Raw genomic sequence first — 15000 nt, 5'->3', positions numbered from 1 at the left:
GTCCGTATCAGGTGACCCCACATACTGTAGGGCCGCGACCCAGAGGTTGAGGATGTCTTCCCTACCCTATGTATGCGTGCACATGTGTGTGTGTGTGTGTGTGTGCGTGCACTCTAACCTTGGCAGAGCGTCCTGGCTCGGCCGTTTCCCAGGCCTGTTTTATGGCCTTAATCTTAAAGAGCCTCTCTGTGTCCTTCTTCACCTCGATGCTATCTGCGTCTTCTTGGTCACTGACCACTCGCAGTGTCCACTGTGGCATGCTCGAATCCAGGGCCTGCATACCCGTGCACACACACACACCTTGATAATCAATTCAAAAGATAGGGCAAGCCGACCACACAGCCTCTAGACTTAAATTAGACTGAAATTATTGACAAAGCATGGAAATAAATTGCTGAAAAGTTCTGGTTTCTGGTCTCAAGTTCTGGTACGAGGTCGGTCCAGCGGCCCAGCCGGCCGGAACTAAATGTTCTATTCATATGCTTACATCATCATTGTAAATAATAACGGTGCTTTTAGATAATCTATTCAGAGATCTTTATGTCCCTTCCTTGCAACCTTCCCTCTCAAGCCGCAAATGCCCAAACATCCAAAAAAAGGAAAAAAATTCAAAATGTAAATTCATTGGTGGATGACTGCTATTCTGCGAATCTGCCTTTCAAATTTCATTGTGTTTAGTGTTTGACATGCAGAGTAGCGGAGAATGAGAAGCAATTATACACGGATCAGAGATTTATCAAGCAGCTGTGTGACTGCTAAACCCCATACCATTATTCAGAAAGGTATGAACCGAAAGATTATTTTGGTTGTGTCGGTAATATTGATACATGCGTGCTGTCTGGGTAACTGCAGGCTACTGTTAGCTTAATTTGGGCAGCAGCACTACCTTGTCATAAAATATCTCTTTATTTTCATTGTACAAGTACTGTAGGATACAACAAAATGTGTCCTCTGCATTTGACCCATCCTATACCTAGGTGCAGTGGGCAGCCGCCCACTATCAAAGACATACATGAACCCCACACAGAAAGGACCTGGGACGGCCGGGATTCAACCCCAGGACCTTCTCGCTGTGTGGCAACAGTGCGAACCACTGAGCGGCCCTATCTACTAGTGTCTCTTTGCAAGTCTTAGCTGGAGAACTTTTCGATGAGTACACAAGCAGCAAATATAAATCTCCCTCTCCAATTAACAGTGAAGCGTGTTGTGATGTGACTGTTGGCTTGAAAGATGCCGTGCCACTGTGTTGGGTTACCGATTCCTGAATGGTGTCTGACTTGGAGCGGGTAGGCGGCTTGTCCTTCTCCTTGTCCTTGCTCTTGCGCTGGGGCTTCGGGTTGTCATACTTGGGTCTATCACTGCCGGAGGTCTCAGCGCTGGACATGTGGGTTCCTCCCTTGGGTTTTCCCCCTTACGATATTTCAGAAAATACAGAGTTCAAGGGCTGGAACTTATTCATCCAATCTTTCTCTCTCACTGTAGAAAACGACATCATGACTGCCATTGTCTGTAGATTGTCTTTTTTGGCTCATTAGACACTTATTTTATGATGAACTCCTCATGTGGGGAGTTAATATACAATAATGACTAATGTTGACATATCACAGCACATTGCATAATATATGAACGTTGTGCTGGCATTTCCAAAATTCCGACTTACCAAAACATTTCTATTAAGTTGTTTATGTAGTAGCCAGTATTTTGTGCATGATGATAACTTATTAAGGCTCAATTCTTACAGTGTCCCAGGTCACATTTCTTTGTCATTGAAATTATACATGTGAAGCATATTGGACTTGACCACACTTTCATTCTGTAATTTAGATGATCGCTATGAAAAATAAACCTGCTTTGAAAATGCAGGAACATTTTTGAAGGGGGCGCTGTGCATGCTAGATGGCAGTGTTGCACCGTGCTTTGGTACTGTTTGAGTCCTGGCTTTTGGATATAGGGAGGCATGATAATCCATCATTTAGCTGACACCCTGTCATTCTGCCTCAAGGCCTTTGGAACTACGCTGTACGCTCATTGAGCTATTCTTATCACAAGTCATGCTGAAATTCGACACACAAAATGGATCTAACTATCCATCTGTGCCGCTGTTGCACTTTCGGAGAAAACCACTTTACATATAGCGATATATACTGCTAGAGGCTGATTAGTACAGATGTACTCGGCATACTCTCACGTCTTTTGGTTTCAAACCCAAAACACACCAATGCATGGGCAGAATAAGTGCACAGCACAAAAAGCTTGTTTAGGAGACATCAAAACTTTGTGCGTGTGTATCCATGTAGGATGTAGCGAGCACGATCAAGGGCAAAGCCATACCACTGAGTGAGAGTTAAACTGGGTGAAATTAATTCACTTTCCTGCTGAGATATTACCCAGGGCACCAGGGGGCAAGAGCCAACTTCATTTGACTTCCCATTGACCCACTTTCAACAGCTTATTGAAAGAGCAGGGGAAGGGGGGGATGCGGCCAATTGCCTCGACAGAAATGCACACACACAAGGTTAAAGACACGCATACAATACGTGCACACACAAACACACACACACACACACACACACACGGAAAAAAAGCAAAAGACGCTGGAAGATATACTTCGGAAAAAAAGCAACAGCAACTTGCACTGAATATTAAATAGAAATATTCGAAACCAAAATAGTGAGGCGACTCCTGACAAGGTGCTGTGTTCAATTGGACTCAATGCATTGAGTGTATCTAGATATCTGGTATCAAATTGCCTCCCACACATATGCACACACACTTTGGTGCCATGCAAACTGAATGGGTAAATAGAAGGACTATTGTCAGGAGCAACAGAGACAAGACAATGAGAATTCTAATGAGAGCGGACTGCCCTTTCTTTTCAGGCAATCATGCAAATTGTCACCCATGCCTGCCACCTCTTCCACGTCAACATCCGTGCCCACACCGCAATTAATGCACCCTTCAGATTATTTAAGTAGCTTTCGCCTATTTTCAAAGCACCGTATTTTTTGTACAATCGATCCAATTTGTGCGGCATGATTAAAGGAGGTGGAGGGGCGATGGCAGGGAAGAGGCCAACCCCCTCAGCCAATGACCAGCGGGCACAAGGAATCACACTCTGTGATTTGCCAAAGCAGCTGGATTCATTTGGCTTTCATTAGGCTTGTGATTACAGGCCCCTGGCGAGAGGAAGCAAAGAACAAACAGCGTCGACTCTAGCCCCTGACACCGCCCGCCGAATGGCTTATTTCAGATGGTGGGAAAAAGAATGAGCCTTGCAAAATCAAACACAGTAGAGGGGGGTGGGCATATTATTAAAGCTATTAACGACTCTGCCTCAGCTTTTTATATGCAATATTATAAACGGCAAAAACGAGAATCGTGTGCGGGGCATTAAAAATGTAAATACACAACACTGGAGCTTATGCGGATATTCAGATATGTCATCCATGAAGTCTCATTCAGACGGCCAGAGGGTGGAGGAATGTTAAAAAAAAAAACAAGTGAAAAGACTTTAGACGAAGAAGAACTCCCATTGGCTCCAGCAAGATGAAAGTTGGCGCTTAACACTGAGCGCAATCTTGAACAGAACAATGGATCTGGGTGAAAAAAATCGAGTCATATTGGTTTCTATTTTTCCCTGGAAGACGCCAGGAGGTATGGCGGTGCGGGATGAGCTTACCTCTCTTTTCACCCTGCAGCGACTGGACAAACTCCAGCTCACAGTCGTCCAGCATCCAGCTCTTGTAAAGCACCTTAGCCTGCACAATGTACTTATGTCTCTGTGGGTGACGCAGAAAAGCAAAATCAGTGTACAACGCTAACTCACAGAACATAATATGTTTATATGAATACGCCGAAAGATTAAACCAGATGTTCCTCCTGTTGCTGTTCTTCCACATTGCATACAAGGGAAGGTCAGCAGTGTCACAGAGGGAAGAAAAGGCATGGAGGGGGTTGAGAGGCAAGACAAGGATCCTCAATCTAACTGGAAGGTTAAAACTGCCCAGGCTGCAGTGCACTCCAGGATATTTCACGACCCAAGCAAAGAAATATGATAAAATTCTAGCTGTTTTGAATTGAATTATCAAAATTCCCTGCAATTCCACAAAATTCCACGCCCCAATGGAACCCCACCAGAGTGTTGCAAGGGTGTAAACTCCCTCATGTATGCATTCCAAGGGGGGGATTAGAACCTTGAAGCAACATAACGACGCAGCGTGCTACAAGTACCCCAAATGACCCTGAAAAGTGACAAAAAGATTTTGAGCAGAGATTGATTTTCACAGCACCATCGATATGAATTGCTCTCCCTGTTAGAAAGCCCTTTACGGAAGCTGCATGTCTCCGCGTATCACAGAGATGACACAGAATGACCTACAAATCGTCGTTGTAATGAACGCCTGTTTTTCAGAGTGTGTGCGTTGACTTCCCTCTGATGCTAAATAATGCATTCCGGCAATTATCCGTTGAGGTACGAAGCATTAATATGTCTGGTGTGTGCGACTGATCGACAGAACTCCACCTTGATCGCTCACTGGGTTTTCTCCAGACATACATCTCATTACTTTTGACGATGGAACCGTGGTAGTCAGTGCTCGAGGTGTGTTCCTGTGTTCTGCGAGGTATGTAGACGTGTAGATGTGTAACATGGTTTAACGATATGCTTTCCTCATTTGCAAAATGGAGTCAAATCACCGAGGTGTGTGTGTGTGTGTCTCTTTTGTCCATGGCATTTGACACAGAGCTAACTGAAAGATCAATCGTCAGCAACAAATTGATAACTGTACATGCAGTGTAATCAGCAGGTAAGGGGTCAATAAGATTGATGGAGCTCTACTACAGTATATGACAGTTACCCATTGCTACATCAACAAAGATACAAACCTCGTTCTAGTTCAATGGCTCATGGTGTGTGTGTGTGAGTGTGTGTCAAAAGTTGGGTGAGCATCAACCACAGCAACGGTCCTATCAGAGGTGATTGGGGGTCTATCAGAAGACTCATAAATCATGTGCAAATCAAGCTGGCTACTGACAAGCACTGATAAGGCAGATGGTAACAACCCCCACACACACACACACACACACACACACACACACACACACACACACACACACACACTTCCTGCACATATATTATCCATTTGTGTCATTGCCTGTGTGTTCACAGAAGCGTTTGTTTACATATGACAGAGGTAAATACATGTGTTAACAGAGAGTGATCAGGCTCAAGACAGAGGAGAGAAGAAAAGACAGATAGAGAGAGAGAGAGAGAGAGAGAGAGAGAGAGAGAGAGAGAGACAGACACCGACCAGACCGCTGTCATCTGTGAGTGATACCGGCGTCTCCTTGGGAGTCTGTTCGGTCTGGTCAGCTTGGTCGGCGCTGCCGCCCTGGCCTTCTTTTCCTACTGCCTCGGCTCGCTCGTTATCATTGAAAGATCCCTCTTTGTTGTGATCTTGCTCGGTAATTGGGTCTCCGGTGGATGGGGTCGCTGTACACAACACAGGGCAACGGAGAGGCGTTAAGCTGAGCTGAAGACAAACATTTAAACTGACGAGCGAGATCAGTGGACTTGTCCTTTCTCTGCCTGATCTCCCCATTAGTCATCGGCGGAGAGGTTGCTCCGTAAAAAGTAAAAAGTACTCTTACTCTTTCGTGGCTTCCACTGTCTGACAGTATTCCAGCATTGGCTGCAGTCAACATGGCAAACAGCTGCAATGAAATAACTGCACACTGTTCTTGAGACAAAATTCTCAACCAACTGGATACTCCAGTTGGTTGAGAAATGTCACGGGAGCTTGGCTTGTCGATCCCCTCTGCAGCCATGCATTGAACTAACACAGTTAACATACTGCCTGTTGCTGTTTCGCTTCTGGACACACAGGGATGAAATTGAAAGGTATTGACCTTCTCGTCTGAGTCTGGGTAAGACAAAAAGTGGATTTCCCAAAAAGTGTGAGTATCCCTTTAAGGTGTCAGGGTGAACTTTTAACAGCAGTGTTAAGCATCTGCGGGGTGGAGATGACATCTAAACCACAGCTTTGCACTCAATGCAACCCTTCAATTTAAACATGCTGTCCTTAGAATCCCCCTGCCCATAATCCCACTTCCCAGAACGCCATATTTCCAATTCTCTCCACTTTAGACCGGCAAAGGCAGCCATGAATTCCATAGTGATAATCTGCAAGGGAGCATATTGGTGGAAAGGAAACGGTTACAGATGGGAGTCCTGCTGCTGTTTGTATAACTGCTCATTGTGTGGGTTGAGTGATTGAATATATTATAGTCACAGGGTTTCAGCATTCAGCTTTTTAGAGCTTCCTGCGAGGCTTCACTGTGAAGATACAGGCTTAGATACAGCCACTGCATGAATTTTATTAAACAACTGTAAATGCGGAGACTAAGGACAAAGATCAGTCAACGAGTCAAAAGTCAAAATCCAAATCCAACACCTGCAGCAGTGAGTTGATTTGTATAATATTGTTAACAAATATATAAAAGCACAACAGGGACACTAAATCACAATACTCCACATTGATTTTTAATTACTTTTATAAATAGGACATTCCTGTTTAGTTTGTATAATAATAAAGTATAGGTGTGGTAAATGGAGTAGCATATTGTCAAAAAAGTAGCCTATTGCAAACAGTTTAAAGCCATTGTAGTACCTACTTTTGTCTGCCTGGAAAAGAAACCTCAGAATGACCACATGGCCCTTTCCAGCTTTGCTGGTAACCTCCACCTCATGGTCCAGGATGGACAAACGGATCAGAACGTCTGGCCTGGACGTCTGGAACTGGACTGTGCCCACGCTGTCCGCCCTCACCTTGACAGAGTAGCTGTGGGAAGGTTCGGAAGAATAACCGTGCACTCAGTCCACCATGATGGTCCATCTACAGTATCAGTCCACTTCTGGTACAGTATAGTGCTAGACAATTGAGCTGACAGAATGGTCAGCGTATGAATTGACAAATAAATAAATTCGACGAAAAAGATAGAATCTAGACTATTCCAGCGTTGCTCCTTATCATAAATATTTCAGTTTGAATCGCAAAGAAGGGTAATATATATCATAAAACAGATAATGTGGGGAACTGGCCTGGTTCCTGGCCTGGTGAATCCCTGTGGGTGCTTTTTTCCCCACCATAAACATCTTGATTGATTACTCAGCAGAAGTCATGTGAACATCCTCATCCTCATCATCATCATTCTTCCTTACCGACAGATGATGTTCGTGTTGTGAGGAATGTAATAATCCTGGAATTCCATCAGAGAGAAGTTGTTCAGCAAAGTCTCGCGGGCCATTTCTGGAAGAGGTTCTCCTGAGCCGATGAGGCGTATCCTCACCTTGGCACCTACAGGTGGCGGTTGTGGCATGTAAGCCTCTGCAACAAAGGTGTAGCCGAGCTGGAAAGATAAGACTTTATCTGAGAAGATAGACTTTATTGAGACAACTTAACTCACTAAAGAAAACAATAACAACACAGAAAGTAGAAGTTAGTATTTAATGATCCATAATTGAGTTGGTCTATACCTCCTGTGGGAATAGGTTACAGTCTGGCCCAGCTGTTATTGGCTCAACCTTCATCGTTTCCTCTCACAAAATGACTTGACCATGAATCAACCTAGATTGGGTCTTGGGTTTCTCTCCACACACCTTGTTGGGTTTGTACACATAGGGGGCTACTTTGTTGAAGACCTGGCATAGCTCCCCTCCTGTGTCGTTGTCTATGATGTGGAGCAGACAGGTGGGCACCGGAGAGATAACTTTGGCCACCAGCAGCATTTCCTTGGGCACTAGGAACACCTCCCTGGACAGAGCAACAATTATTCACTGTAGTAAGTCGGTCAAACATCTCCCTGTTTTATGAAGGATTTTTGTCCAAAATCTGTTCTGTACATGATACCAGGAAATTTCCTGGTCCAGCTAGTCTTCTACAAACTACAAAGCACGCCACTCAATACCTCAATGAATGTAATATGACAATGTGCCTGGCTCAAGGGCACTTGTAACAGAGTAAGTTTTTCTGTCTTGATTTTTCCTTGCGGGGCAGTGGTTAGGAATCCAAAAAGATTTGTAAGATTAACCAACCTTTTTCCTATTTAAAAGACACTATATATATATATATATATATATATATATATATTTATGTATTTATAAGCAGTTGTTTTTGTCGAAAGCGTGAATTTGTGAACCCTTATTTGACCATATTTGAGGAAACGTATATGCCAAAAAAATCTCCCCAAGGCATGGTGACCCCCCCTGGGATCTCTGATGACCCTCTTTGGGGGTCTAGCAGGGTCCCCAGGCTGCGAATCCCTATTCTGCAGTGTGCAAGCGTGGCAGCGTGGCCCGACCTGAAGACCAGGAGCCAGGAGTTTGCTGCTGCTTCCGGCAGGGGGACAGAATAATCAGCGAAGGTAATCCAGGTCCACTTGTCCTGCTGACAGGGGTAGAGCTCTGCTTTTGTCTCAGAGTGGCTTAAAATAAACCTGGGGGACAAGAATTACATATGGAGAGAGTGAGTGAGTGAGTGAGTGAGTGAGTGAGTGATTTAGTGAGTGAGTGGAGTACGATGGGGAAGCACAGAAAATTGGCATGGCACAGGACTTGCGAGAGAATTACATTGACCAACGTTAATTTTTTATGTTGACCATGCATGCAGCTTTCTTTAACCGCAGAGCTTCAAGTACGCATTACTGGCATTCTCAGGACTGTACCCAATCTTGTACAATCTTCAAGTGGGGGAACAATGCATACGTTTAATTGTAACATCATTTCAGGACACACTGACTTACATTATTGTATTTTAATTGCATGAAAATATAAACAGGATTCTCTGATAGAACTGCTTGCTGGATTTTGAGTCTCGAGAGGGTGGAAACACTTGACAAATTTTCTCTTGTTTTCAATGAAAACAGGGATGCTTCTGTCAATCAGCATGATCTTAACATCCCCTGGGTGCAAACACTCACACACACACACACACACACGTTTACACACTCACAATCACGCACACACACACACACACACACACACACACACACACACACACACACACACACACACACACACACACACACACACCCACACACACACACACACACACACACATGCGCGCGCGCTCACTCACTGGAGCCCGACACAAAACTCACACACAAGCGCACACTTCCTTAGGCAGCGGGTCACTCGGCAGACGTGGCTAGCGCATTGGAACGGGGAGAAGATAAACAGCAGATGGTACCACGGGGAAAAGATGGAACACAATGTGGAAAAATACTCCCCGCCTGGCCGCTACGGGACACAGCTAGGAGATGGAGCACCGTCTGGGCAGAGAGGCTCAACGCAGGCTGCCCAAAGCCGTCACAGGGCTCATTGGTTGATTCAGACAAAATGGGAGTTTTGCAAACGAGGCAAGTGGTGTCTAGGCGATACCTACATTAAATGTGTGTAATTAATGTGTGTAATTAATTCATTGCTGGAGGGAAATAGCAGTGCAACAGCACACACATCAAAACAATAGGCATTAATAATAAAGTAATAAGAGCGAAATTGCAATATTCATTAACCCTAAAAAGGTATTGAATGTGAAGAAAATGGCAAAATACAATGAACCGAAAAAATGAACAATAAACAACAAACCTCTGCATCAACAATTCCAACAATTCACACCAAATATAGGAAATTGTCAAAAACAGGAAACTTATATTGAAATGTATACATTTTATAAGATATTCTTAATAGTCTCAGTGTTCTATATTCATGGTGATAATGAATATTGACACACACAGATCAGCCACAACATTAAAACCAGCAGTAATAACCACTATTATTGTGTAGCTCCCCCTCTAGCCGAAAAAACAGCTGTGACCCGTTGAGGCATGGACTCCACGAGCCCTCTGAAGGTGTCTTGTGGTATCTGGCACCAAGATGTTCGCAGCAGATTCTTTAAGTCCTGTAAGTTGCTCGGTGGGGCCCCCATGGATCGGGCTTGTTGTCCCAGCACATCCCACAGATGCTCCATCGGATCGGACCCTAACCCTGGCCATCCACATGATGAGAAGAAAACATGACTGATCAGACCAGGCCACCTTCTTCCATTGCTCCATGGTCCAGTTCTGATGCTCACGTCTCCATTGTAGGCGCTTTAGGCAGTGGACAGGGGTCAGCATGGCCACTCTGACCAGTGTGCAGCTAGTCAGCCCCACACGCAGCAAGCTGTGATGCAATGTGTGTTCTGAAACCTTTCCATCATAGCAGCATTAACTTTTTCAGAAATTTGTACTACAGTAGCTCCATGTGGGACCAGACCAGACGGGCTAGACTTTGCTCCCCCTGCACATCAATGAGCCAATGGGCGACCATGACCCTGGCGCCGGTTCACCAGTTCTCCATTCTTGGACCACTTTTGGTAGGTACTAACCACTGCATACCAGGGACACCCCACAAGACCTGTCGTTTTGCTCTGACCCAGTTTTCTAGCCATCACAATTTGGCCCTTGTCAAAGAAGCTCAGATCCTTACGCTTTCTCATTTTTCCTGCTTCCAACACATCAAATTCAACAACTGACTGTTCACTTGCTGCCTAATATATCCAACCCCTTGACACTGGAACAAGATGACCAATGTTATTCACTTCACCTGTCAATGGTTTTAATGTTGTGGCTGATCAGTATATGTATATATATATATATATATATATATATATATATATATATATATATTATTATTATTATTTTTTTTATATATATATATAGTATACATTATACTGTATATACGTACTGATACAATATGCTGTATATATGCAGATAATGCACATCAGATATTCTAATAACAAACATTTACAGTTTTGATGATTTGCATAGTCCATTACACATAAAGAAATACCACAAAATCCTTATGATCATTACGGCTATAATAATCATATATCCGTTACCGGAGTAGGATGAAGGCGTGTTGCTCTGCGTCTGATTCGACACAGGCCCACATGTCTGAGAGCGTCTTTGATGCACTGAGATTCTTGTTTGTCCCTGGATGAGGTGGAGGTGCATGCACACACACATACACACACACACACACACACACACACACACACACACACACACACACACACACACACACACACACACACACACACACACACACACACACACAGCATTCATAAAAGATGAAAAACAATGCACTTAAAGTCAGAGACATGAAAACATCATTATTGCATTTGACCTACTTCATGTGGGTGGAGAGAGGAAAAAATGGGGTAAAATGCATTTTTTGACTCATTTGGTGGGAAATGACAGGACAATGTTCGCACCTCGACATTCTCCCTGACACTCATCTCAGCACACAGGACGACGACAGGGCCTTGTGTGTGCGTGTGTGAGAGAATGTGTCTGTCTGTGTGTTGAAGAGACAGAAATGTTCTGAGCAGGCAGCTCGTTTGGAGCCTGCTTCTCATGTGCTGTGTGCCACAGACCCTTCCTCCTCTTTCTTCTCCGTATGGCCGTCCTTGTGTTTTTGTTCTTCTTTTTTTTCCACAGGGCCACTTCTCAAAATCAATAAAAGCATTAAAGGGGCCAAGGCTGTCATTGACAGAGAGATAGAGAACCCCTACCGTGGCTTTAGCCAAAGGAATCAGAAATGGGAGAGGGGGTAAACAATAAAAGAGACTGAGGATGGCCAGAAGGGAGAGAGCGACGAAAATATATATTAAGGTGATTTTTAAGGTTCTTCACAGGACAGGAACAAGCAGAACATTCCGGGGAATTAGAAGCGTGCTATTTATTTGTTTTGTCAGCTGAAACAGCACCAAGCGGCTCTTTAAAGTGTAGCGAGATGAGCGGCGCCTTCAGAGCTGAATCGCTGTTTTGTCATTAAGTGCCGCTCTCAAACCGGCACTTTTCCTGCTATGACTGCTAAATGAATCAGTCTCCAGAGAAGGTGTCCATGACAGAGCTATTTCCAGCCATTGTATTAGCTTGCGTGGGCAAAGTGTATGCATTGTGTCTGTGTGCACATGTGTGCGTGCGTGTGCTTTCAGTTGTGCAGCCCCAATCTGCGTTACGATAAGTCTATTAAGACGATTCTGTTCAGTGTGCGAGTTAATGGGGAACAGACGGACACATGGCTGGTCAATTAAAAGAGAACGCAATTTAAAATGAGGCTTGTTTCGGTTCACCTTCAAGCCGAGTGTTTTTTTCTGTGTGTGAGCTATAGATGAACCTGTGGGGGGGTGAGGGGGCACGGCATCATGTGTTCTGTCAGTGGCGACGGAACACAGTCTGCCCTGGGCTCTGGCAATAAATAGAGAATGTCTGGCCTCGCATCCCACCTCCAGCTCTGTTCATTCAGCAGCAGCGCACCGCCGCAGAGTGGATGACAATATCACACTACAACAGAACCGAACAAATGTAGAAAGGCAGAACCCAATAACCAATTAACCCCTAATCTCAATCTCCGGATTGTCCTCCACGATTGATGAATCTCTGACTGTTCACCGTGTTGTCTTGTGTTGGTGTGCTTCCGCACACTGTGTGTGTGTGTGTGTGTGTGTGTGTGTGTGTGTGTGTGTGTGTGTGTGTGTGTGTGTGTGTGTGTGTGCATTCCCTTGGCTCTGGCCACCCCCTCATCTGTCAAGGCGTATTAGTGGGATTGGCAGGCTCATCAATAAGTGTTCCTCCCTTCCTGCCCAGAGGCTCCACACTAGGCATTGGGCTAACACAGAGCGGTGCCAAGCAACAGAAAAAGGTGTAGAGAGCGCGCTCACACGCACGCGTGTGTGTGTGTGTGTCTGTGTGTGTGTGTTTACATTCTGTATCTCTGATCTGTTCTATCATGGGGCTCCCAGTAACGATAACTGCCTGACCACATCAACATCACACTTTCACACTTTTTACATGCCTCACTCATCTATTTATCGCGTGTGCAAGCCACAACAACAACAAACCCAGGCCCGTGACTCTCCCAGATCTGAATAAGTTTTGCCACAGATATAGTTTAGGGTGCCTAAATTAAAAATGATTATCAAATCATTCTTTTTACAATCCAGTGTCTTTTTGAAAATTGTTGGTTCATGTCTCTTAATAAATGTTATCCATGTTCAAGCAATGAAACAGGCAATGTAGACACTTTCCCATAATGAAGTTGAAATAATATTCCTTTTCCTCTTGACTCCACTAATGTGTCTATAGTTAGATTCCATACCTGATAGTTAGATACCAGAGGTAATAAAAACATGAAACACATGCAGAGAGCGAGGAATTCTAAAATGAGATTCCGTGGATTGGTGTGTGTGTGTTTACCAGGTTTGGAGGCGGTGAGGACCTTTCGTGCCAAGTGTCCTCTGTAGCCCGCCTGTATGATGGTGACTGCCCGGGTCTCCTTGTCTGTGGGCTGTCTGCTTCTCCAACCCTCTGGAGGCTCCACTATCGCCTCCGCTAAACACACAAACACACACACACACACGCGGAGACACACATACACACACACACAAACAAACAGCGGACCCGGGTCAGGACCTATTTGCATATTCTGCAGCTTTGTAGTGCTTGTGCTCAGCGTCAGTGGGTTCATATGGAACACAATGATGAGCACCGGACAGCTCAGACGATCATATACACACAGACACATATATACAAACACAAACACAAACTGGAAGTACAAATGGATCCCTACCTGATGTTGGTTGCTCTTCAGTGCGAGCGCTAAACAATGAGGGGTCAATGGTGAGTGCCTGCAGAGCGAAGTGCTCCGGTGGCGTCAGCTTCCTGTCCAGAACCTGGGACAGCAGGTTATGTACCGCCTGGTTAAACACCTGCAGACAAATACACACAGTACACACACTTAGCACAAGAGAGGTGGAGGAAGCGGGACAGAAGTTATCAAGCAAGCATGGTATAAAATAAGAAACATCAGGTTGTGTGTGCATACAGTACGCATGCATTAGAGGTTGTGTGTGTGTACGTGTGTGTGTTTCCAAGTTTGCATCTATTCAAATTTTTGATGAGACTGTCTAAAAATATGTACATATTAAAATGGTAATCCATAAGATCAACTGTGTTGAGTGGGTTACAGTGCAAGTCCCAGAATTCCATTTGAAACTGCAAGGTTTATTTCAACATCCAGTTTACCCTCGTCTTCCCTATAAGACCAGTGATTTGTGTTTCTTGGTTACTTGGGGTGCTGGCTCATTTTTTTTAATCCAAGGGTGGTGTTCTTTTTTGTGTTCTTTTTTGTGAATGTCCATCCATATGATTTAACAAATGCACCGCTGCAGCATTTCATTTCTTGCTGCATACCCGATCTTTGCATTCTTGCTAGGAAAGGCTGTCCCCACCACCAACAATGGAAACAGTATATAGAGGAGCACATACTTAATGAAATACATTGAATGGCTGTGCCTTCAAAAATGCAAGCGTTAAACTGTTTGTTTTTTTTACATAAGAATCTTACGGATTACCACTTTAAAGGAATATTGAAGAAGAACAAGAACAAGAACAAGAACAAGAACAAGAAGAATCTTTAACTGTCAAACAGCACACCACACTACAACACATGCACGCACACACACACACATGCACATGCTTTGGATGGTGGCCGGTGAAATGAGGCCTCTGCATTTAACCCATCCTTGGCTTGTCCTTCCTCCGGGGGCACAGCCAGGAGCAGTGGCCAGGGGACCTGGTGACGAGTGTCCATCACTGCTCAGATGATAATGTGTGCATGTTTTAGGTGGGTGTCCTTACTGACGTGAGGTGGAGGAAACCCCATGTGAGCACAGGGAGAACATGCAAACTCCACACAGAAAGGCTCCTATTACACATTAGTTAAGCTTTTTACTAGATACATTAAAAAGCTACCTTGCGGTGTTGCCATCGTTCTAGGGCGGTGTTTATGCTTTGTGGACAGTAGGCCTCCTCCAGGGCCCTTCTGGCTGCCAGTTGCTCCTGCTCAAGGCTGAAGGAGGCTACCAGTCGGCCTAGGGTCCTCAGGATGGACGTCGC

At 44.6% G+C, this 15000-nt stretch overlaps 1 protein-coding gene across 1 annotated transcript in view; it reads right to left on the bottom strand.

Annotated features, from left to right (window-relative positions):
* adgb (androglobin) overlaps positions 1-15000 on the bottom strand; it is a gene marked incomplete at both ends in the record, with an annotated part of 49161 nt that overhangs the window by 5642 nt on the left and 28519 nt on the right. The window contains 12 exons of the mRNA XM_080023067.1: positions 119-274; positions 1256-1410; positions 3680-3779; positions 5310-5491; positions 6673-6839; positions 7220-7407; positions 7658-7811; positions 8359-8493; positions 10938-11031; positions 13300-13434; positions 13673-13811; positions 14857-15000. The exon at positions 14857-15000 is cut by the window's right edge and continues 24 nt beyond it. Coding sequence (XP_079879193.1) covers positions 119-274; positions 1256-1410; positions 3680-3779; positions 5310-5491; positions 6673-6839; positions 7220-7407; positions 7658-7811; positions 8359-8493; positions 10938-11031; positions 13300-13434; positions 13673-13811; positions 14857-15000 — 1749 coding nt within the window. The remainder of the gene's footprint in view (positions 1-118; positions 275-1255; positions 1411-3679; positions 3780-5309; positions 5492-6672; positions 6840-7219; positions 7408-7657; positions 7812-8358; positions 8494-10937; positions 11032-13299; positions 13435-13672; positions 13812-14856) is intronic.

This window comes from Zeus faber (assembly GCF_960531495.2).
Source record: "Zeus faber genome assembly, chromosome: 2".
In the NCBI taxonomy this organism is placed as follows: domain Eukaryota; kingdom Metazoa; phylum Chordata; class Actinopteri; order Zeiformes; family Zeidae; genus Zeus; species Zeus faber.
This window is presented reverse-complemented; position numbering and strand designations above follow the sequence as displayed.